This window comes from Silurus meridionalis, chromosome 8, assembly GCF_014805685.1.
Source record: "Silurus meridionalis isolate SWU-2019-XX chromosome 8, ASM1480568v1, whole genome shotgun sequence".
Classification (NCBI taxonomy): domain Eukaryota; kingdom Metazoa; phylum Chordata; class Actinopteri; order Siluriformes; family Siluridae; genus Silurus; species Silurus meridionalis.
Window position 1 is genome coordinate 2,162,420 of NC_060891.1, and position 24,712 is coordinate 2,187,131.

At 40.5% G+C, this 24,712-nt stretch overlaps 1 protein-coding gene across 1 annotated transcript; it reads left to right on the plus strand.

Annotated features, from left to right (window-relative positions):
• The first annotated feature begins 3,239 nt into the window (after positions 1-3,239).
• setd3 (SET domain containing 3, actin histidine methyltransferase) lies at positions 3,240-24,680 on the plus strand. Its single transcript, XM_046855358.1, has 13 exons — positions 3,240-3,325; positions 5,318-5,449; positions 5,541-5,633; positions 5,745-5,893; positions 6,940-7,012; positions 7,839-8,095; positions 15,995-16,053; positions 17,894-18,008; positions 19,298-19,372; positions 20,928-21,094; positions 22,205-22,290; positions 22,992-23,152; positions 23,449-24,680. Exons 2-13 carry the CDS (start codon positions 5,347-5,349, stop codon positions 23,830-23,832), a joined length of 1,722 nt encoding a protein of 573 aa, XP_046711314.1. The 5' UTR covers positions 3,240-3,325; positions 5,318-5,346; the 3' UTR covers positions 23,833-24,680.
• The last annotated feature ends 32 nt before the right edge of the window (positions 24,681-24,712 follow it).

Sequence of the window (24,712 nt, forward strand, 5' to 3'; positions counted from 1 at the left end):
ACAATTCTCCTTAAACAAACTCAGTAACGATTAACGATTTTATGCACGGCATCTACGCGACACGTCTCTTCGTGTGTAGTGTCGCTATAGAAACCAACAGCCAATCAGAACGGAGAATTTCGCCTCGCCCGAGGGTTTCTCGTTGTCATATCTCGTTCATGAAGAGCGAATGACTTTTGGCTGGCAGTCGGACGTCCAAAATATCCCAGGAAATCTGTATGGGGAGCCTGGAGGAAAGGGTCTGATGTGAACGAGTCGGACATTTCTGGAACATCAGTAGCTCACACACACACACACACACACACACACACACACACACACACAGGCAGTAAGAGCACATGGGCAAAGAAAAGGGAGCATGAGCAAACATTCTTAATGGAAGTACAATAATTTAAGAAGCCATATAGAGAAAGCTGAAATGTTTCCAGACATCTGAAATTTCAGATTCTCCTGGTTGTGAAAGTGTCATATTCTCGCTCCTGCTCTGATCTAAAACTTCACATGAATCGGGTTTTTCTTGAGCCAAGATGCAGCAGGTGGCTTTTGGCAGTCTCGTGTGTGTACTTTATTTCTAATTTTATATATATATATATATATATATATATATATATATATATATATATATATATATATATATTTTTTTTTTATGTTTGGGGATGTGACTGAATAAAAACCAAGCAGCAATCGTTTGAAAGATGAACACATTTTCTAGTTTTAATATTTCTACAAAAAAACTAACAAAAAGGTTGCAAGGATTTTCAAAAAGCTGAGCAGTCGACATTGGAATTAGTTTTTAAGGATGCTGGAGGGACAAAAGTGTCCTCTTTCTTCTCCATGTAGTTCAAACTACTGCCTTTTGTTCATCTGAAAGCACAAAAAAGAATCTCCATGAATCCCAGACTGTTATTTTTTTTAAATTGCTCTTTTTTTTCTTTCAAACGCACTGCTTGGTTGCGTGAGGATGCAGGACGTGTCGTGATGACGAGGATTTCTGACTCTAGCCCGTGTTTTGTGCCACCCGAACAAACTGTCTGTAGGAGAACTTGCTGTGTAAATACCTCTTTCCTGTAGAATATCTCAAATTAGCATGCATTTATAATTATCATCTTTTTTTTTTCCATGAGAACTGTACTGTAGGTTTGGTTTAGGAAATGAAAAGCCGTCGAGATGAAACTCAGTGCACTTCCTGTAGATGATTGAAAATAAACTGTACACTCTTTGTAATCCTGTGTCCGGATGGTTATTAAAGGTAAAAGGAAGAAGAAGGGCAGGGCTTCCCGGGACTGAACAGGTAATTGTGATTAAAAAAAAAAAACAAAAAAACACAACACAGTTGCGCCCTCTGGTGGAGAGCTTTATAAATTCTAGTTTTAAATCTAGGTAATTAAATAGTAACAGTAGAATTTAATATTAAAATTAAATCAGCAATAAAAATACATTTACTTATTTTCTTTATTTTAATTATACAGTATTATGAATTGATAATTATTGCTATAACATCAATTATTCAAATGTCATCAAATCAAACCTGAAATACAAATAAATTAATACACTATTTATATTGTTGTTGTGACATAATATAGCCCTAATTTCTAATCAGTTGATTGAAAACATTAAACATGTTTACCCTTCATTATTCATTTTTGTTTATAAATAAATAATTGCTTTATTTATTAAATGAGCTTAATTATATTTTCGGTGGTGAACAGGTAATTGTGATAAAATAAATAAATCTAATACAATGGCGCCCCCTAGTGGAAATGATATATTTTATGTATATTTCAAGTTTAATATTTCAGTAATTATATAGTAACAGCAGAATATATTAAAATTTAATTAGCAATAAAAAAATACATTACTTGCTTATTTTCTGTATTTTTAATTATATATTACAATATTATTAATTATCATTATTATCATAAATGCCTTAAATCAAATTAACGGAAAAATATAAATTGAAAATACAATTAATTCTTTATTTATTAGTAGTTGTGACCTAATGTAGTCCTAAAAAGCTAATGAACTGATCAAACACATTCCCCTTTCCACCTTTTTTATTTTTATTTTTTATAAATAAATTATTGAATGAACCCAGCCTTTAGGGTCGCATAAGCCAGTGCACAGATCAAGGAGGAGGTTTATGGATGTGGTGAGGGAAGACATGCAGGTAGTTGGTTTGAATCCGCTGTGGCGACCCCTAATGGGAAAAGCCCAAAGAAGCAGAAGAAATAAATGAATGATTGATTTATTTAATTAATGTTTTAGCATTGTATCACATGCATGCATCGTTTAGTAATTATTATTATTATTATTATTATTATTATTATTATTGATAATAATAATCATAATAAACTTACACTTTATATTAAAAGCTTTTCATATTTTAAATATTAAAAAGGTAAATAAGGCAAATTCATAAAGGAGGAAAAAAATAAGACTTCTTTACACCCTTTTGAAATCAGTATAATGTTTTATGTGCATTTTTTATTTTTTATTATGATAATTATTCTTTTTAACATTGTGTTATTTATTTCAATAAATGATGTAGCTCGATTAATTAATCGTAGATATTGTAAATATAGTTATAAAAGATGCACAATAATAGGTTCTGGGCAGTTTATAACTGTTGGATATCATGTGTGTAATTTAATATTAATATAATATACAGTAATATCTATAATAAAGATGATGATGATGATTATGATTATTATTATTATGATTATTATTATTATTATTATTATTATACTCTGGGGTTTATCTCTGCAGGTCACACTATTCCCTCTGCTTTATCTCCTTTTATGGTCACTCGAGCCCTCTAACATAAACTTAAAAACGTGCCTTATGGCTCAATCTCAAATCTCCTTATACTCCCTACATAACTGCACTACATATGACGTTGAATAAATGCTAATTTTTTAAAAATGGCGACGTTATAATCAGGGCGGAAGTGTGCAATTTGGAACACCACCAGCCCTTTTTCCTGTCGGAAGCTAACGTTGTAAATACGACACGAGAAATAAAATCGAACAAAAAATAATAGAATGTATAAAAATCTACAAAAACGAACGAAAAAGCCGAAAATAATATTACATTTTAAAATCGATGTGAAAAATCAAACGCATCCGAGTAAGATCCAAACGTTTCTTTTGCAACAGCCAATCAGAATCCGTGTTTTCTCGGTTGAAGGCGGGGCAAATGAACTTGATGAGCCAATCGGATTTTAGGATAAGTCTTAGCGTCCAGAGTTAGCTTCAGGGTTTGGTTGCGCCCTGCTGGTGAGTGGGAGAAGATTGACAGAAGGAGCTTCTTGCATTCATATCAGAAGGTAGTTATATGTTTCTAACATATTTGTGTGGAAGATCGGGATTTTTTAATACTCAGAATCAGTCGCTTTGTTGATGACAGGAGCAGAAATATCATGCTGCATTACACCAGGAGCCTGGAGCTGTATGGGGTTAAAGGGGCTGTAGCAAGACAGCAGGTTTGGTTTGGGGGGTTTTCAGGGCCGGAAATTGACCTGCAGTAAATAGAGAGGTAGAATAACTCTGTGTGTGTGTGTGTGTGTGTGTGTGTTCAAGGTGTATATGCAGCAGTAGTGTGTGGCTCATGGCTGTGGGCCTGTGAGTGGTGTGGTGGTGTGGTGGTGTAGGAATGGAGAAGAAGCCACAGCTGCACCTTTTTCAAGCCTCGGAGCTATTTTAAGGCTCCAACTCCCACTTTATATTGTTCAGTTACAGTGTTCTTGATGTAATGAGAAAAAAAAATTATCCTACGTGTTTGCAGAAACTTCTGCGTCTCTGTTAAAGCTCATGTGATGAACAGGATTGTAAGTGGAAGCTTCTGAATCAAAGTCCTAAGTGTTCATTTAGTTTTGATAAGGATGATGATTGGGGAGGATGAGGGTGATGATTGGGGAGGATGAGGGTGATGATTGGGGAGGATGAGGATGATGATTGGGGAGGATGAGGATGATGATGGGGAGGATGAGGATGATGATGGGGAGGATGAGGATGATGATTCTGGAGGATGAGGATGATGATTGGGGAGGATGAGGATGATGATTGGGGAGGATGAGGATGATGATGGGGAGGATGAGGATGATGATGGGGAGGATGATGATTGGGGAGGATGAGGATGATGATTGGGGAGGATGAGGATGATGATTGGGGAGGATGAGGGTGATGATTGGGGAGGATGAGGGTGATGATTGGGGAGGATGAGGGTGATGATTGGGGAGCATGAGGATGATGATGAGGATGATTGTGATTCTAGGGATAATAGTGTGGGACATGAATATTATGGATGAGGATCCTGATCTTCATTAGGGTGATAAAGATGAGGAAGAATATGGGGAGGATGAGGAGGATGGTGATGGATAATAGGGAAGATGAGGAGGAGGAGGATGATGAAGAGAAGGACAATGGGGAGGAGGAGGATGATGGTAATGATGTTGATGTTAAAGATGATTGAAAGTATGACGAGGAGCATGGTGAGGATGATGATAGGGAAGATGGATAGGGAGCTCTCTCTCTTACACACACACACACACACACACACACACACACACAGAGAAAATACTTTGTCTTAGGTTTCTCTTAGGTTTTTTTTCCATCCATCTATTCAGTTTATGTGTTGTTACTGAAGCTCTGTTCCTCTGAGGTGATCATATCCTGTAAATATCTATTTGAAGATATAAAAGGTCATTGTTGTAGAGACATAAATGCTTTCAAAATAAGCCCCGCCCCCTTTTAACTTAAAAGGCAACACATAGCAGGACCTGTGTTTGCATCAGAGGAGTATTTTTATCAGTATTTTTATTATAATTGTAACCATGCTCACTGAAACCTGGGGTCACCTGTGCACAGTAGTGGAGAGTGTTAGAGAAGTGTTAGAAGAGTGCAGGCAGGGGGCAGGAGGAACCTCCAAGGAGAAGGTTTATTATTGTGATGAGGGAAGACATGCTGCTGGTTGCTTTAAAAGAGGCAGATGTAGAAGACAGAGCAACAATGTGACGGATGATCCGCTGTGGCGACCCCTAACGTGAGCAGCCCAAAAAGTAGAAGATCACTGCCAGCAGGGGATTAAATCTGTCCAGCACAGAATTTGCTTTTCTATTTTTCTTCTGGAACAGAGAGCGGCCATTTAGAATTGGTCACTTGCCTAACACAGGAATCAGGAAACCGTACCCCTGTTTGAGGAGCAGGAATTTCAATATGGCCTTAGAAACATTTTAGTGCATCAGTAAACACGCGCCCTCTAGTGGTCAGTCTCATTTTACACTTTCACATGGTTTTGTCTTGCTGTGTTTGTCACTCAGGAATCTTCCCTTGAAAAACGAAACAGACGATGGGCAAAAAGAGTCGAGTAAAGACTCAGAAATCAGGGACGACTGGGACAGCCTCGGTGTCCCCCAAAGAGATGATGAACCTGATCTCTGAGCTCCTACAGAGTGAGTAAACCTGGGTACAATTTTTTATTTTTTTTTATCAGTGCACATATATCTTTAGTTTATATTTGATGCCCTTTTATTTGTTTCCTAGAATGCAGTGGTGCAGCTCCGTCTCCAGGAAAGGAGTGGGAAGAGTATGTCCAGATTCGCACACTGGTGGAAAAAATCCGCAAAAAACAAAAAGGTTATTAATATTTTTTTTTCTTCATTTTTCGAAAAAGCGTGTTCCTGGTATATTCTCACTATGAAGTGTCCGTATGAAGATAGATGGATGTGTCTCATTTCTTTCATGCAGGAATGTCTGTGGTGTTTGAAGTCAGTAGGGAGGATTATTTCCTCGAGCTCATGGCCTGGGCAGCTGAATGTGGAGCATCCTGTGAGGGCTTCGAGATCTCAAGCTTTGGGGATGAAGGATACGGCCTCAGAGCCACCAGAGACATCAAGGTGTGTGATCTCTCTCTTCGAGAATCTCATGAAAATGTGATAATTACAAGATTACATAAGTAATTTATAAGTACACTGTAGGAAAAGGTTTTGTGGACATGTGATCATTAGATTATGCGCTTTTATGAGCATCTCATTCCACTTTTTGTCTCCATTTGCTGTTATAATAACCTCCACTCTTCTGAGAAAATGTGAGATTTCGCTTGTGGAGATTTGTGCTCATTCATATACAAGTGTGTTAATAAAGTCAGGTAGGTGTGGTGAGGTGAGGTGAGGTGAGGTGAGGAGACCTGAGGTGCAGTCAGTGTTTACATCCATCTCATAGGTGTTCAATAACGTTAAGATCAGAGCTCTACAGCAGGCCATTTAAGATCTTCCACTCTAACCCTTCAAAAAGAAGATGCTAGATCCCAAGGCATCTAGAGGTGGCACCAGCACCAGTTGTGTCCCACCTCATGAAGACTTCGGACCTTCGAAATGAAGACTCCAACCTTGCGAGTATCCTGAGCCACTGAGAGATGTACCAGAGAGGTTAAGTCCGGCTCCTTTTTAGGTTCTTCCTCATACAATTTGAGAGTATTTTTTCATGCCACAGTCGCCCCAGGTTTGCTCATCGTGGATAAATACACGTTCATGAATTTTGTTCTATAATTTTGACATTCTGTGAAGCTGCTTTTAGACAATGTCTATTGTGAAAAGTGCTATAGAAATAAACTTGAATTGAGCCCATGTGAAGCAGATCTTCATGGAGCTGGTTTTGTGCACAGGGGAGTGGTCATGCTGGAACCGATTTAAGTCTCCTAGTTTAAGTGAACGGAGAATTTTATGCTACATCCTTTACATTTGCGTGCCTCACACTGCGCGGTAACAGTCCTCTGGCGGGAAAAGCAAAGTGTCCCAATACATTTGACCATGCAGTGTGGATTTTTAAACATTTGCCTCAACGCACAAATTCAGCCTCTCACACACACACACACACACACACACACACACACACACACACACACCCACCTAATCTAATCCTGATTGCTTTTTTCCTCCTTCAGGCTGAAGAGCTGTTCCTCTGGGTTCCCCGGAAGATGTTGATGACCGTGGAATCGGCTAAAAATTCAGTTCTAGGTAAATCTGACGTGCGACCCGAGCTCTCCTTTTCTCCTTTTCACGCGTCTGTCATATTTGCGTCATTGAAATATTTCTGACAAAAACATCAGCGCAAAACAAAACACCAAAAAGCCTCTCAACAGCTTCTAGCAGGAATAAAGATAACGCCACGGTTAATGACGTCACAAATATTAGAATATTAGGGGATTTAAAGATGTTTCAGGGTGGAGTTTTTCTCTCGTCTCTAGGCCAGGAACTACCTTTCTATTCTTATTTATTTTTAAAGTTGTTTTAACGTCTGGTGTGGAATTAATTAAGACACTACTGTGGAAATGGAGAAATTTAGTGGTGCATTTTCCTAGAATGGAATTCTAAAATGAAGTGTGGAACGGTATGTTCATAAGAGTCTTATGGTCACAATGTCATGGTTCCAGTTTATCCCAAAGCTCTCCAATAGGGTTGGAGCTCTATAGCAGCAGATCTTCCACTCCAACCCATGTAAAAGCATGTGTTCATGGAGCTGGCGTTGTGCACTTTGTGCTATACTGGAACAGGTTTGGGTCTCCTAGTTTAAGTGAAGGGAAAAACATTTCATGCTTCTGCTCCAACAGTGGGCCTCCAACTTTGTGGTTTAGGTAAAAACAACACATGGCTAGAAAAATCCTGCTAACACATGAGACTCCTTTGGGCAAATGTTATGCTTTTTTTTTTACATTAAAATACACACGCTCTTAATACCATTAACTCGTCCTGTACCACAAACATTTATAGCATTCGGCAGACGCCTTTATTCAGAGTGACGTTCTCTATCAGTGAATACATTTGGTATTTGGATTCCCCTTAGGCCCTCTGTACGCTCAGGACCGGATCCTGCAGGCCATGGGGAACGTGACTCTGGCTCTACACCTGCTCTGTGAGAGAGCGACCCCGGAGTCACCCTGGCTGCCCTACATCAAAACCCTGCCCTCTCACTACGATACGCCTTTATACTTCGAAGAGGACGAAGTGCACCACCTGCTGGCCACCCAGGCCATTCAGGACGTCCTGAGCCAGTACAAGAACACGGCGCGGCAGTACGCCTACTTCTACAAAGTCATCCACGTGAGTCTTTTTCCACCAAATTATTTTTCTGGAGGGTATTTAATTTTCTCTTATACCACAGAAATCTGCCAACAATTACAATTTTTTATTCGTTTGGAAAGAAAAAAAAATGCCAAGTACTTTTTATCCATTTATAGCTACAATACATGTTGAACAAGATAAATATAATTTTCATGTACTCAGTACTTTTTTTTTGTCTTTCTTTCAAAATCAAACTAATGAAAGTTACTGGTACAAAACACTGGCACTTGAGACATTTTTTTTTTTTTTTAAACAAATGAAATTAAAATATTTCTTTTAGGACATTTTCTTGTGCAGGTTAAGGATTTTAAATTGTAGTTATGTTTAATTTCAAGAATTTTTTTCTTATAAGTGCTAATAAGCAGAAGTGCTACCAGGAACTAAAGCAACTTTATAATTTTGACTTGCACTCAAATTTCACACTCTTAAAAACTCATGTGTAACAGCAGCCCGAGTCCACCAGAGGGCGACATTTCAACCCTAATCTAAATTCTAGTGCACAGTCATCAGTTTTAAAAGCATTTAATGATCAAATCTACAATAATGATTGAATATAAGAAGAAAAATTATAGTTTTTAGAATGTATTTTACGCTAATCTTGAAATTACAATTGAATTAAATTACTTTATTGATGGTTATAAGGAAAGTCCTGTATTTTCCTGGACCGTGTTTTTTTTTTTTTTTTTTAAAGAGAAAAAATAAGGATGGAAATAATGTTTTATTGTGATTTAAAAGAAAAAAACCCGATTCTAATCTGATTCATTTACTGCAATCGAGTTGATACAGAAATGTTTTTGTAGATGTGCTGATAGATGTAAGCCAATTATTAATTATTTTCAATTATTATTATTATTATTATTATTATTATTATTATTATTATTTTGAGACCAGTTGAGTAAATCAGTCTAAAGGATTTAGCTTCTGCATACGTACATCCCGATCCTGCACATCTGATCTAATTATGCATGCATTAATGAATACAAACATATTTTTTTGTCATTATCTCACCCTGTAATAATGCTGTTCATGGCACATTAATCTGTTTGCCGGCAGCCTGAAACCTGGGAAACATAAATAAAGCGTTCGCACTCTTTGCTGTTTGTTTTAGGGCTGGGAGATATGACGATATAACATTGCAAAAGGCTTTTCCAATAAATCACGATGCCTTTTATATTTTTAAAATGTGAAACATTATTAAACGATACTGTTAGGTCAAAAGTATTGGGACGCGTGACTCTTCCAGCCATATGTGGTTTTTCCTCCAAACTGTTAGCACAAAGATGGAGGCACACAATTGTATAGAAAAGACGTATCACCTGAACTAGGAGACCCAAACCCCTTCCAGCCCCTGTCCCTGTGCACAAAGCCAGATCAATGAAGATCTGGTTTACATGGGCTGGATTGGAAGATCTCCTGCTATACATCTCAAACACTATTAAGAATCTTTGGGAGGAATGTGAACGCTGACTGCACCCCAGGAACATCCTCACCCTAGCTCCATCAGCACCTGCCTTTACTAACACCCTTGTAGCACAAATCTCCACAAGAACATGTGGGAATGTTCAAAAAGGAGCACATTACAATCTTATGGTCGGGTGTCCACAAACTTCTGGTCATATAGCGTAGTTCTTATAGAGCAGTAAATTTCTTTCTGATACTTAAGTCTATTTAAAAGCAAGAAATTAGTACTTTTTCTGTTACTTTACTGCGCCGCATCTGCTTTCCTGTAACGCCATGTTTACGAAACGATTCTAAAAATCTTAATAAAATGATTACAGATAATAACCATGTACACATCTTTCCTAAACAAACGAAACCCCCCTTCATCCATCCCTCAGTGATATTAATTGATAGTGTGTTATTATACCAGACTGCAATTTGTAAACACAAATATATGTAATATTTTATTTTCTGTTTCTTGTTTTAACGTCGATTTAATTTAAGCTCAGAACAATAAACATTACATCCGTTTACGTTTCTCTTCCCCGGCTATTAAAGAAGCAATAATCCCCTCTGTTCCTCTGAATTTGGCTTGAAACATCTTGCCGGTGCTTTTTCTTGCCTCTTTCATTAGATGACTGTCAATTAGAAAAAAGGTAATATTTCACATTATTGTCAAGATAAGGCATCAAATATTCATAGGGAATAGTTAATGTGTTTGTCACATCGGTGTCTCGGAGTCGATTGACGTTTTTTTGGCTTTTATTAAATGCTTTCCAGTGTTTGGCTGAGCAGACGTGTGTGTGTGTGTGTGTGTGTGTGTGTGTGTGTGTGTGTGTGTGTGTGTGTGTTTGGGGGTGTTGAGTAATTAGACGGAGTTTTATTGTTTTTCTCCGCTTTAATCTCATCTTAATCTGACAAATTTGTGCCATTTCGGATACATTGATGCATCAGGGATGTAATTAAGACTTTTAATTTTTTTTATTTTTTTTATCTCTTTTATTTGATTCATCAGGGATGCGATTTATTTAATTATTTTGTAATTTTTATGGAGTGCATGTATAATACGTGGGTACAGTGCTGCTGTTGTACGTGTATAGATCTCTGCGCATTAGGTGGCAGTAGAGGGTTAACAACGGGTCTGAAGATGTCTGGAATGAAGTGCGAGAAGGTTTGAAGCGGAAACGACTTTTTTTCATTTTCGTGGAAATCGCCGTCGAGGACGTAGAGGCTCAAAACCTCCTCGGAGAAATTAATCGTCGCATGTTTCTTGCTGATATGACGATATTAAATTGATATATCTCATAAAATCAATATTGATGCATATTAATGTCTCAGGTATTTCTTTCCCTGAGACATTGTGATTAGATAGTAGTAGAAGTAGTGTGTAGTAGAGGAGTTTCCAAGGATGACTTGTTTCTTTGCTTGGCTGAAGGTCTAGTCGGAATTATATTCAAAAGATTGGACATTGTCACCGTGGCCCTTGTCCTGTCCACCACTCCTCCTCCTCTTTCTCTTACTCTTCTCCTCTCCTCTCCTCTCCTCTCGGCTCCTCGGGTTGCGAGCCGATGTCACCGTAATGACTGTCGTCAATGTCAGGCTCTCTTCGGAGGCAGCCGCAGATGACCGGGCTGGAAAATTAGCTTGTCGCATCGGCTTTGTATCGAATTGACCTGATTGTACCTTCCTCACATGTTGAGAAAGAGACTGACTCGTACCTCCCTTCTTTCATCCCTCCTCCCCTCTCCTTCATCCCCCATCCAGTCCTATATATCCTGGCCTCATGCCTCATGCTCCAGTGTGTATTCCTTCTTCCTCCTCTCCTATCACCAGGTCATGCAGGCCAAGTCTAGGCTGCAATTGGGTGACTTATTTTAAATATATATGCATATGCATATTTTATATGCATTTTCCTTCCCTATGTCAAGAGGGAGAGGCCATTGTCAGGGCCCTCTGATGCGTATCGCAGTGCTTTTCCTGTCAGCAGGGGACCGATGATGTCCTCGCCAGGGCCGTGTGTGTGTGGGGGAGGAGGACCTCATAAGGTGACCCCGCTATGCAGCGAATGCAAAGTAACCTTGGTGTGCTGCATCTGCCGCCGTTGATGAGAAATGAACAGTGTCCCTGCGGTACGCTCCGCGCTCCCCTTCCCCGTATCTCGCCCGACCTTCCTCGTATGGAAGAGCAACACAAACCAATTTTTTTTTTTACAGGATAGACTGTCCACCATTTTGCTATCAGGATATTTTTTTTAACGTTTAATTAAAAGAGGAAACCATAAGAATCAGGGTCATCAGGTGATGGAGCTGATAAAAGCAAAGGCGGGAAATAAAATCAATAGCTGCGAAATGTTCACGCAATGCCGTTTGGTCTGGAACACAGAAGGCCTCAAAGCTCGGAGGACCCAGAGCCCTCCTGCAGGCCGGCGACCAATTAGCTTTGTTTCCCGTCGGCTCGTTAAAGAAAGCCGGAGCTCGGCGTGAGAGCTTTTTGTTTTTTAATTGATTTACGGGACGCTGCCCCCTCCCATCCTCTGCTTCCCCACGTGGTGCCAGTGTGGGTTCAGCTGTATGATGAATTACCCCTCTCTGGTAATGCTAATGCATCAAGAGCTTGAGCCGCAGAAGGCATCTCTCTCTCTCTCTCTCTCTCTCTCTCTCTCTCTTTCTCTCAAAACTACACTCTCATCCCCTTCGCTACTGCAGCATTCCCTCTTCTCCATTTTGCATTCATCTCATGCTCTGTTTTTCCAAAGCCTCCTTTCGGTTAATAAAGTTTACAAAAACGGCCATTGCACTGCTTCATCTCAGCGTCCGGCGTAAGCATCATCAGCGTTTTCCCCCCGAGCTTCCACCTCTCCTTCCAGCTAATTATATTCGTAATCGAGTCTATTAACATGCCCAGGTGTTGCGGCTCACTCCGAACTCTCTGCTCTCAGAGGGCCAAGGATGCCATTATTGCCCGTTTAACCTGTTCCCGCTCCACCGAGAGGGTCCCCTGCGCTCGGTCCGGCCGGCCTTTAAGATGAAGGAAGGTCCTCTGAGATTTGCGCCATTTCCTCCTTCATATCTCCTAAAACGCTCTATTTAGCCGATAGAGGTTATTTATAGACGGTATTTATTTATTTTTTGTAACGTAAAGCTCAGACGATGCAGTGGCGACTTCAAACCCTTCGCCCTCTCGCATTCTCCGGCTTCTTATCTTTTAATGGTTGTCTATCAAACTCTTGGAGACGTCACGTCAAAGCTGGTCCAGTCCTTCAGCACGGACTTTGAAGGAGAAAATCAGAGAAGGGATTAGAGTTAGTGTGTTGAAGTGACCGATTCTCTTTCTTTCTTTCTTTTTCTGTGTGTGTGTGAGAGAAAGAGTGTATGTTTAAGGCTGACTTGTTGACCTTTCCTCCACATTCAAGTGTTTTGCTTCTCAGTGATTAAACCAAGAGTGTGTAAAGCAGGAGCTGGCATGAGGAATTGAGGAGCAGGGAGATTCCACGGCTCAGCTCTGTCCGATACGCCTGATTCAGCATCAACACTAGGCCTGCTTACTTCACACACTCTCTTTCTGTGTGTGTGTGGAGCAAGCCAGCAAGTGGCAGTACAGGGCTCAATTAGTGTCAGTGAAATTGATTAATGGGATGAGACATGCAAGGCAAAAGTTAGCTACCACCTCTGAGTGGTTTCATTTCATGCTTTTTCTACTCCGTTCTAGCCGATCTAATTATACTGCTTGATGTGTGTGTGTGTGTGTGTGTGTGTGTGTGTGTGAGTATAAGTGTGCGAGTGTATCCTCTAGTGGTGGGAGGTATACTGCTGTAAATGAGACCCCGGTACAGATTTGTCAGTGCTATATAACGCTACTCATCACAGAACAAAAAAACGCACACGGCTGTAGATCCACGGAGAGCAGCGTATTCTGGGTCGCGTCACAACCCTTGCATTTCGCCGCTAAATCACCATCACAACGGATTGACTATAAATCTGTTTTGCTCTGGTTTTCGGATCCAACAAGTAATTTAGATCGTGTTTAGCTGCAAATCGGTGCAACAGAGGGACAGATAATCGTACAGGAGACATACTGAGGGAACAAACTGATTGAGAGGTTTAGATGGACCAGTGTTTGGTGGCACCTCCGATTGTTCACTTTACATGTCTTTTGGTCTCATTAGTGCTCAAGTTCAGAGATTTATTTTTCTTTTTTCAGACAAAATATTGCATCGTATCAGTTGTCTATACAGTGATGCGAACTTATACCACAAATCCTGGTATCTAATGTTATCGAAGGTTTAGGCAGATGCTTCTTTAAGAACATATAATCAATTCTATAGTTACAACCTGCAAGCAGCAGCAGCAGCAGCAATAATAATAACTACCGTAATTTCCGGACTATAAAGCGCACCCATATATAATCTTTTGACAAAGATTTTTATTTTAAACATAAATAAGCCGCAGGTGCCTACATTGAAACTAATGAACTTTACACAGGCTTTAACGACAGTGTCTGTTACATGGGTGAAATATGTTGTGGCTCCTTTAAGAGCAGAGCGGCATTTTGGGAATAGCCTCTGCCGCATTTTTCCTGTATTACTGCATGCGTGCAAGGCCGAGGAATATGTCCTTATTAAGTTTCTTTGACTAACCCGTAACGCTGTTGCCAAGAATAATAAAAAAAAAGCAAGAGTTTTGGAAACCTGTCTGTGCTTATATGATTTCTGTTGCAACTGGAGTTAGCGAGCTCTCCCTTCACCCAGACTCAACACGCTACAACGGTTTGTATCTAAACAGTAGCCGACCAAGAAAGTCATTGTTCACTGTCTTCCTCCTTCCTTTCACAACTATTTCTCTCGGGAGTTTATATTTTGGCATCGTCCTGCGTTTAAAAGATAAAAGTTTTTCTCCCGAAGCCGTGCAGCTCAGAACACAGGTGAGGTGCGTTTTTTTAAAGTTTCCGTTCAGAAATTTCATTGGTCTAATGTTATGGGGTTCAGTTTTTTGGCTTGAAGTTTGTGAAACCGGGAAAAACCCAGGAAAAATTCAAAAATTAGCCGCTTCGTTGTTTAAGCCACGTGGTTCAAAACGTGGGAAAAAGTAGCCTCTTATAGTCCGAAAAATACGGTAGTTATAATTTTTTGTTTTTCGTCAATGCAAATATGTTAAACGATTCATCACGATACAAATGTCAACTTGTATCTGATGCACACTTTGATGCATCACATCGATAACTTTTATGGCGATTTGTGAATCTAACCATGGCCATGTATATACACACACACACACACACACACACACACACACACACACGCACGCACGCATTAATGGACTGGTTTGACTTTTTTAGAAGGAGTCTCCAGTGTGAGCAGTTTGTAACTTTAAGATAAAACTGTAACACGTGGACTTTCCACGACATTAAATTGACATAAAAAATGACGTGACATGAATTATTGTTCATTTCAAGAAGTGTAATTGTTGGCACTTTACTGTAGTATAAAAAGAGTAAATCAAATTGTGACTTCCTGTTTTAGGAAAATAATCCATTTTCTCCTCCGAGTGATCATTTTCCCACACCATGCCTCAAAATGTTTTATTTCTGCCTACCTTTTTTGCGAGGGAGGAAAAAAAAAAAAAAAAAAAGTACCTGTTTGGTCATTTCGACTTGACGTGTGACGCACTGATCATTTGATTAATGCTGACGAATATTCGTGCCCAAACGGAGATGATGAATTGCTTTTGTGTCCCGGAGGTTTGTGCAGCATGGGGCTTCATTTAGCAGGACAAGAGCCACACGCACAGCCTCAGGAGCACCTGGGTGGGGAGATCTCTCCCACATTCATCCCTCCGTCTATTTTTATGACTCGTTTTGCATGTTCCAGAGGCTTTTATGCTATAGAGTTAGACCTCTACATTCTTCTCTAAATTTTTTTTCTCTCTATAAGATCCGAGTTTTTTTTTTTTTCCCCTTCTTCCCTCTTGTCCATGACACACGCTGCAAATGAGCCCTTGGAGGGAGCGGGTCTGTTCCTTTAAATGTAGATTTCTGTGGCACCGGTGGCTCTCTGTCACCCAAATTGATGAAGCAGATTTATGATGGCTGCTGGGCACAACAAATTAAGTTGACAGTGATGTATGGGGGTCTAATGCCACGATGATCCCAGAGTACCACCACCGGACGCTCCTTCCTCCTCTATGCTCTTGTTAGGTTGTCTTAGGAAGCCACATAATGAAATCCCACTGACTGATTTGTGTGTGTGTGTGTGTGTGTGTGTGTGTGTGTGTGTGTGTGTGTTTCCTCCTCTCTCTCTCTCTCTCTCTCTCTCTCTCTCTCTCTCTCTTTCTCTCTTTTTATTTCTGCCCCTTTCCATATCTCTCTGCCTAATTCATCCTTTCTTATTCTCCTTCTCTTTCCTCTCCATCGTCCTTTCCGCTCATCACCTTTGATCCCCAGACTCATCCCAATGCCAGCAAACTGCCCCTGAAGGATGCTTTCACCTTTGACGACTACAGGTTGGTTCGTCCTACTGTGTCCCAAATTTGAGCCTTTCTACTTTGTGTGTGTGTGTGTGTGTGTGTGTGTGTGTGTGTGTGTGTCTCTGTGTGAGAGAGAGATAGAAAGTGGGTGTGTGGGGGTGGGTTGGGAAGAAAAGAAAGGGGGGGGGAATAAAGTACACGGTGGTTGTAAGGGTACGAATGTGGCCTCTTAAAACGAGGCGTTTGTTCTCATTGTTCTTTCATTAGCACCAAATTATCTGTGAGGGAATAATTTATCACCGGTCCCTTTTTATCTTCGGATTGTTAAGCATGATGCAAGCTTCTGCTCCCGCTGGGCAACGTGTGAAAGAAATGAAATAGCATCTTGTCACAGTTAATGATTCAGTCTTCGCTAGCCATGGAGATTTGGAGATTTTTTTTTTTCATTTTCACTTATTATAACCAGATCACTATCAGCAGAGGTGAAGACCAAACCCTACGGCACCCGGCAGCGTACAGGGGGTCATGGAGCTGCGGTAGAAATCACTGTGTCCTGTGATCATTAAAGATAATACGCTTAAAGAGAAACATTGCGAAAATGCTACAAATGTGTAATTGGAAAAAAAAAGAAACAAGCAGACACTCTTATACAAATCGACTATTATCTCAAAGGGCTTTGCTTAAGGGATTTGAACTCACAACCTTCCAATCAGAAGTACAAGGTCTTTTTTAATATCCATTACCTTAATAATATTAACCAATCTAATGTAATATAGTTATAAAAGAATGATACATCGCTGTTGGATTGCTCTCTATGGGGAGGTGGGGAGTTGTTAATCCAGAGGTTGCCAACCTGCCACTCCCGGGGTCCTGAGCAAGGCTCTTGACCTCATATTGCTCTGGATAAGAGTTATGGCATTTGGCAGATAATGTAAAGGTGCATCATCACAGCGGATTTCTTCCTTCACATCTCCCAGCGATGTTAGGAAGCTGGGGGTCGAATCGGTAACCCAGAGCCTTGACCATTAAGCTACCACTTTCCCCTTAAATGTAAATGTTGTGGACATCAAGCAGGTAAAAGATATCCTGTATTAAAAAGTTCAAATCCGGCCTGTTCCAAAGCTAAGAGAACTGCCGGACCTTATAAAATGAACGTTGTACATGTGACAAAAGCACTTCCTGTAAGAAATGATTTCCTCAATCAGCTGCCCACAGGCACTACAGTAGGAATAAACATGTATAAATGCAGTCTTTCTAAAATATGTCCGGGGCTTTATTTCCATTGTTAATTCACGTTTAAATGGGTAGATACACTTTTTTTGGGGGGCCTTGTGGTGCGTTCCAGCTCCGAAGTCTTCAATTCGATCATTAGCTCACATTTGCTTGTACCGTTAACACCAACACAGTGACGAGAGCCCTCTCTCATTACAACTGTGTACGCCATCATCGTGAACGTTGTCATTATCTGCGTCTTGAAACATTCATAACATTTTGGCAGAAAATGAGTTTAAACCTCCATAGAAAGGATGGATGAAGGATCTGAGGTGACGTTAGATTTTAAAGAAAATGATCCAAAACATACGTGAATGCAAATGAACGAATAATATTTTCTGTTTGGGACAAAATGTAACTGCATGAAAGGAGGTTTTGTGTGTGTGTGTGTGTGTTTGTGTTTCAGTGTGTGTATATGTATGTATATGTATTTTAGAAAGAGAGATGAAGCGAGTGTGTTTGGCATTAATAAAGGATTGATAAAATATAGTCGAGATAGTAATGAGGTGTGTGTGTGTATGTGTGTGTATATATACACACACGTGTGTGGGGTCTGGTGTGTGTATATATGTATGTGTATATATATAATGTGTATGTGCTGTAGGTGGGCCGTATCGTCTGTGATGACCCGTCAGAACCAGATCCCTACGGAGGATGGCAGTCGGGTCACGCTTGCTCTCATCCCACTCTGGGACATGTGTAATCACACCAACGGCCTGGTGAGTCTCTCTCTGTCTCTGTCTCTGTCTCTGTCTCTCTCTCTCTCTCTCTCTCTCTCTCTCTCTCTCTCTCTCTCTCTCTCATACACACACACTCATGCTCACTTCCTCTGTCTTTCTTTCTCCCTCTCTTTCAGTCACATGTACACTCTATGCTAGAGGTGGAGTAGAGCTAGGGAGAGAGCGTGTTCAGTCATTTGACCTGACCTGTTATGTGGGTATGGGAGTTTAAGTATGAGGGTGTGGGTATGCGCATGTAAGTATAGAGATGTCGGTGTGGGGGTGCAAGTATGGGAGTGTGGGTATGAGGGTGTGGGTATGAGGGTGTGAGTAGGGGTGTGTGTTTGAGGGTGCGAGTATGGTGGCGTTTGTGGGTACGAGAGTGAGAGTACGGTGGCTTTTGTTGGTACGAGGGTGTGAGTATGGTGGCGTTTGTTGGTACGAGGGTGTGAGTATGGTGGCGTTTGTTGGTGCGAGGGTGAGAGTATGGTGGCGTTTGTTGGTACGAGGGTGCGAGTATGGTGGCGTTTGTGGGTACGAGGGTGTATCTGTGGATATTATGTGTATATGATGTGGGAGTTGTGAAGATCATAGACGGCGTGCACACACGTGCATGCCAACACATGTTTTGAAGAAAAAGCTCTGAAGTAATGTGCTTCTTTTTTCCTGCTGATTGTCCCAGGATCTCGGGGGATATTTTATTTCTCTTTGAGTAATTTGGCTGTGATTGCGTTCAGAGCCTCACGCCACAGAGCAATATATGACTTTGTGTGTGTGTGGGTGGGTTGAGGATGAGGGGGGGGATGTGTTTGGGGGGGTTTAAATGCTTTTAAAACCCTACGCTGAATTTCATGTTTCAGATTGCTGAAAATGGAAGTTATTAGGATGCTTAATGAAATGGCTTTTTAGAATTCCCCTGGTTAAGGTTTAATAAAAAAACATTTATTTTCCTCAGTAATAATCTTGTTTATCGCGAAGTTGTGACAAATTGGCTAAGTTTTATTAAATTTTCTGATTTCATTTTTCTAATCATTTGATTCCTATTTCTTTTTGTGCGCTTTAATTCGGGGAGGGGGTGTGATGTTTTAAAAAATGTTTAAGCATCTTAATGTGATGATTTTCTTTCCTTCTTGTAGTGTGTGTGTGTGTGTGTGTGTGTGTGTGTGTGTGTTGGAATGGCTTAACAGTATCTCTTATCATCATCATGAGAAAGTTAGATTGTAAATTAGAGTGTAAACTTTTTGCACTCTGTTTAAACACTGTTCCTGGTGTTTCGCTTCCTTTTTCAGATTACGACCGGTTACAACCTGGAGGATGACCGATGCGAGTGTGTCGCTCTGCACGACTATAAAGAGAGCGAGCAGGTGAGTGAGAACTGACTCAGTTGCCGCTGTGAAATCCTCCACGGCTCATCAAACGATATTCCGCCTTCTGATTGGATCAAAAAGCAAAGTTTGCCCTCGCCTGTAGCGAAATTTTTTTTCCCCGTTCTCCTTCACACTGCTTAAAGCCGCATGACGCGCTTATCAGCCGTCGGCCATTACGGGGGCTCGTGGGTAATATCACAGGCGAGGCGTTGAGCTTCAGCAGTAGGGAGAGACAAGGGGAGAGGGGGGGATACGCAGAGTGAACACTGACAGGCCAGGTGGACTCCCAGACTCCCAAACTCCAATGTGAATTATTTGATAAGATTGGCGAAGGCAGCTGAGGGAGAGAGGAAGAGTTTGCGCAGGACACCGTGTGGGACGGAGACAGGGGTGTCTACGAGCGTTTCTCCATGCCAAGCTGTTTGATCCCTGATTTAACATCAGCACAGAGCTTTCCTTCTCTCTCTCTCTCTCTCTCTCTCTCTCTCTCTCTCTCTCTCTCTCTCTCTCTCTCTCTCATATGCTTTATCTGTCCCTCCTCTTTTCACTATCTATAAGTGTTCCGGGTGTTTATATATGAAACGTGAGCGGGGTGTGGAAATGCGGGACCAGGATGATGCGAGCGAAATTCCTGACACTAAAACTTATCTTCCGTCTCATCCTGCAAGGATCACAAACTGCATAAACTCTGGACTGTGAGCTACGCACCAGAAAACCTTTTTCCTTTAGGCGCATGCTGTTTCCTCCACAGCCAGCAATCTGTCAACAATTTTAATGTATTACAGAATGACAGAACATCAAACTTTTCATCCAGTGAGAGTTACATTTATGGTTGTGCAACGTCCTCGTCCATTCTGTTATAGTGGCCATAAATAGTCTCTCTTTCACCAGACTTTTTTATTTCTTTGGTACATTAGTTACAGCTTTATTTCTGGCACTGGAGACTTCTTCTATAAACCTTAACTTATCTCCTCACACAAATTTATAATCAGAAATTAACTTTTTTTTTCTTAAATATTAATGCGCCGCCCTCAACTATTTTTGAGGAACATTCTGACCAATCAGATTTGAGAATTCTGCATCTCCTGTGTTGTAAAACCTCTGAATTAGAGGTTGAACCGATTAATCGCTTTTGTCTGTAGTTGATTACTGGAACCTTCGGCTGTCGGCAAAAATCCAAACTGATAGTTTTTCCGGCTTGTGGTCCGCTGGTCATTACGAGAGCGCCTTCTAGAGGCGAATCAGTGATGCCACACGCTGTGAGAATGCGCACGGAGAGCGCGTTATATTTTTTAATTGTTTATGCATTATTAATTATATAATTAATCTAATTAATTAGTATTTAGGAAATAATAATAAAATACAATATTTATTTAATTTAGCACATTTTCATGATTCAGTACTGTTTTTTTTTTTTTTTTTTTTTTGTAGCAAAGTATCCAGTATCCAATTTAAAAACCATCAATTGATTAATCGATCCAACCAAGCTATTGATACCAGTAAAATACACATCGGATCAACCTCTAATCTGAATTATAATTTTTTTTTTCAGATCTACATATTCTACGGCACAAGATCGAACGCAGAGTTTGTCATCCACAACGGCTTCTTCTTCGAGGAGAACGCACACGACCGGGTGAAGATCAAACTGGGCGTCAGTAAGAGCGAGAGGTTGTACGCTATGAAGGCCGAGGTGCTGGCTCGCGCTGGAATCCCTGCGTGAGTACGGAGTTACAGTGGATCATTAGGTGGAGTTTGACTGAGTCAGAAATATTCTAGATTTTGATATTACACTACTGTGTTCTGCTTTTAGGTTTAACTCGTAAGTACAACAAAGTGCTGCTGAATTCCTTATTCTGATTGGTTGGATCGCATTGATTCGTATTCGGCAGCTGTAACTCAAACCCAGGTTTATATTAATATGGTGCTGTTTCTATAGTAACACACAGACGCTGCACAGCACACTAACAAACATTTTTTTGAGTAAATTACTATATGAACATTTGTTTTTATTGATCCATTTATAGTTTTAGAATGCTGTAGAATGTCTAAAAAAACACCTGCAAATTGCTGTGATTAATAGATGGGGGAAAAAAAACACTTTATATATAGAAATATATAGAAAATAATCCATCTGAGAGTGATGACAGTAACTCAGCACTGTCTTGGCACTTGAGCATGTTGTCCTATAATGGAATGCCACAGAGATACACACACACACACACACACACACACACACACACACAAAAGTTTTTACTATTAAGAAACGTCTCACTGTTCAGATATTAAACTGACAACGGTCGTTCTGTGTTAGATAATATTGGAGTGAATCTTAGAAGCTTGTAGTGGCTCTGCGCGTTTGCGCGACACGTTCGGGGTTAAACTTTTCCCTATTGGATTGGCTGTGTATGAAGCTCGGGGCACGGAGTAATCAAATCGCCGTGCTGCAGAGAAAGCGGCGTAATGTATTTGTACTATAATCTCGTCGCCCAGGCCGCCTGTGTATTGTCACATTGATCAATCCGGTGAAAAAAAATGTCGCCTGTACAAAATTACCTTTTGATTCGGCACAAGCGATTCACCTTTTTTTTTTTTTTCTCTCTCCCAACCGGCGTTTGATTATTTTAATCGGACATGACGGGAGAGACGTTGATGCTCTTCAGTAATTAATCGCTAAATTATTGAAGATTTTAAAAATGCATCGAGTTTGTGGTCGCCTCGGATCAATCGGTCGTCACGTGACATTGATGGCGCGGGACTCGGCCTCAACTCGCCAGAGTTAATGAGGGTTTAATCCGAAGACTTCCTTTGATCCTTTTATCTCTGCAGATCGAGCGTTTTCGCCCTGCACTGCAGCGAACCGCCCATTTCAGCCCAGCTCCTGGCCTTCCTCCGCGTCTTCTGCATGACGGAAGGTAAGAACGGAACGTGGGTGCTGGCGTGAGACTTCCACTTGAACATGCGTCATTTAGGCTCTAATCAATCAGGACAGTCACAAATCCTGAAATAAGAGGTTGTGAGTAGAGGTCGACCGATTTATCGCTTTTGCCCGATTAATTGGCACCAATAGTTGATTAGCAAAAATCCATACCGATAGTTTTTCCAGGTTGCATTATACAGTGCAAGAGCGGCCTCTAGAGGTGAATCATGCTGCATGCTGTTTATTTGAATTGTCTATTTTTATTGTTATTAAATTATTTTTAATGTAACTGTTTTTATTTATTTGGATTGTTACTTTTCGTTTCAACTTAAATGCATGTCTTTTATTTTTCTCAAAATGTATTAATATAATTAATATATTCTTATTTATTTTTATGAATCTGTACTGTTTTTTGTTGTTGTTTTTAAACCATCAGTGCCCGATTATCGGCAAGTACGATCCAACATAGCTTTCGGTATTTGTAAAATCGGTCGACCTCTAGTCAGTCCTGTGGATAAACCTATTGTGCTGAGGTGATATTATTTACCTTCAAGTTAATTCCTTTTTTTTTTTTTTTTTTTTTTAAAGCACACACTTTATTTTTAATATTTTTGACACACCAAACCTTCATGCCACTACATAATCATATGTAACATCTCATTCCACAACCTAAACCCACTCTGCGTCTCATTTCAGATGAACTTCGGGACTACCTGGTGGGTGACCACGCTATAAACAAGATCTTCACGCTGGGGAACGCAGAGTTCCCTGTCAGCTGGGAGAACGAGATCAAGCTGTGGACATTCCTGGAGACGAGAGCTGCTCTGCTCCTCAAAACCTACAAAACCACATCAGAGGTACATCAACAGCGAGTGTTTAGTATCATGTAGGGTCCACTTGTGCCCAAAACAGCTGAGGCATCAAAGCCTGGACTCCAGTGTTGGAGTATCTGATACTAAGATACTCTATGCCTTGAGCTCTTAATCATGTTCGTCAAACTAGATATAATTTACTTATTGTGATTTGAGGAGGTTCAACATCAGGAGAAAGAAAAAGGGAAGTTTAGGGTTTAAGACGTGTGTGTGTGTGTGTGTGTGTGTGTGTGTGTGTGTGTGTGTGTGTGTGTGTGTGTGTGTGTGTGTGTGTGTTGCAGGAAGACAGCTCCATGCTGCAGAAACCTGACCTCTCCCCACACTCACGCATGGCTATAAAGCTGCGTCTGGCTGAGAAGACGATCCTGGAGCGAGCCGAGGCCAGTGGCCGCGCCAAGCGACTGCACTTCCAGAAGCAGCTGGACGAGGGCGCTCCTTTGCCCGTGTACGAGGAGAGCGACATCGCGCTGTTGGAAAACTCCGACGCCAAGCTGCCCATTGTCCTGCGCCAGCTAGAGGAAGAAGACGAGAACGAAGAGCTGAAGATGCCGCTTCTCAATGGAGAACGCAAGCAGAAGGAGAAAGAGAAACGGAAGGAGACCGGAGGAGAGAAAGCAGAGTCGAGCTCGCAAAGAACTGAGGAGACGGCCGAAGTCCAGGAATAGCCGAATTCGACATGGTTTCGCATAACGGATTTATTTATTTTTTTTTGTTTTAGAAAGTAAAAGCAATCGAAACTAAAACAGCAGTCTGTGTTACTTCGCTTTTTCTTCTTTTCTTTTTTTTTTTATATAAATGTGATTTCAGATGATGTTCTGTCATTCTATCACGTTTTTTTTCCTTTTAACAGTGATACACTGGTTTCTTAGATTTTTTCGGTTTATTTAAAGCAGGTGGCTCCTCCCATTTCGAAAGACTCGGAAATCGGAGGACTCTGAGAATGTGATGTGATGGATCGTCATCATCGGACATGTGGATCTGATGGACAGAGCTGGAGTTTTGCTCGTTCGGGATTTCGTTTGACTTTGGTTTTATTAGTTCCAAATGTTTTGTTACTAAATTAGAAATGTCCTCATTGTTTACTTTTACCTGAAATGTAGCATGTTTAGTGCTTGGAGCAATGAGGCTAGCTTATAGCTACGAGTTTGCGACTGCATACCAGGTGAAAAGCGACGCTGTAGATTATTATTATTATTATTAAAAAAAAACTGTTAACAATTTCAAACATAATATCGCTTTTTGTGAAAATTTTATTGACGTTCTTACAGTTAAAATGTAATGGTTAAAACTCCACCCTCTATCTTCAAGAGGCGGAGTTTAATCTCCAGTGGTTTGTGTGCAGGATATCTATTGAGATGCAAAATGAATCTTCAAACAGCAATGCATTTAATTGCACTTTTATTATCTATTGTTGTATAACTCGACAAATTACGCACACATTTTGAGCAAAATATTTTTGTTCCTTAATTCAGCTGCAAATACAGTAGGGACAAAATCGTCTGTCTTTACCCTGTTTGAGAGTCGTTTGTCTTTTTTCAGGCTTTT

Excerpts from the sequence above, each read along its gene's own strand:
- setd3 (XM_046855358.1), top strand. The coding sequence starts at position 5,347 with ATGGGCAAAAAGAGTCGAGTAAAGACTCAGAAATCAGGGACGACTGGG. Across the intron at positions 16,054-17,893 it reads TTCACCTTTGACGACTACAG|GTGGGCCGTATCGTCTGTGA; the intron begins GTTGGTTCGTCC and ends TATGTGCTGTAG. Across the intron at positions 19,373-20,927 it reads ACTATAAAGAGAGCGAGCAG|ATCTACATATTCTACGGCAC; the intron begins GTGAGTGAGAAC and ends TTTTTTTTTCAG.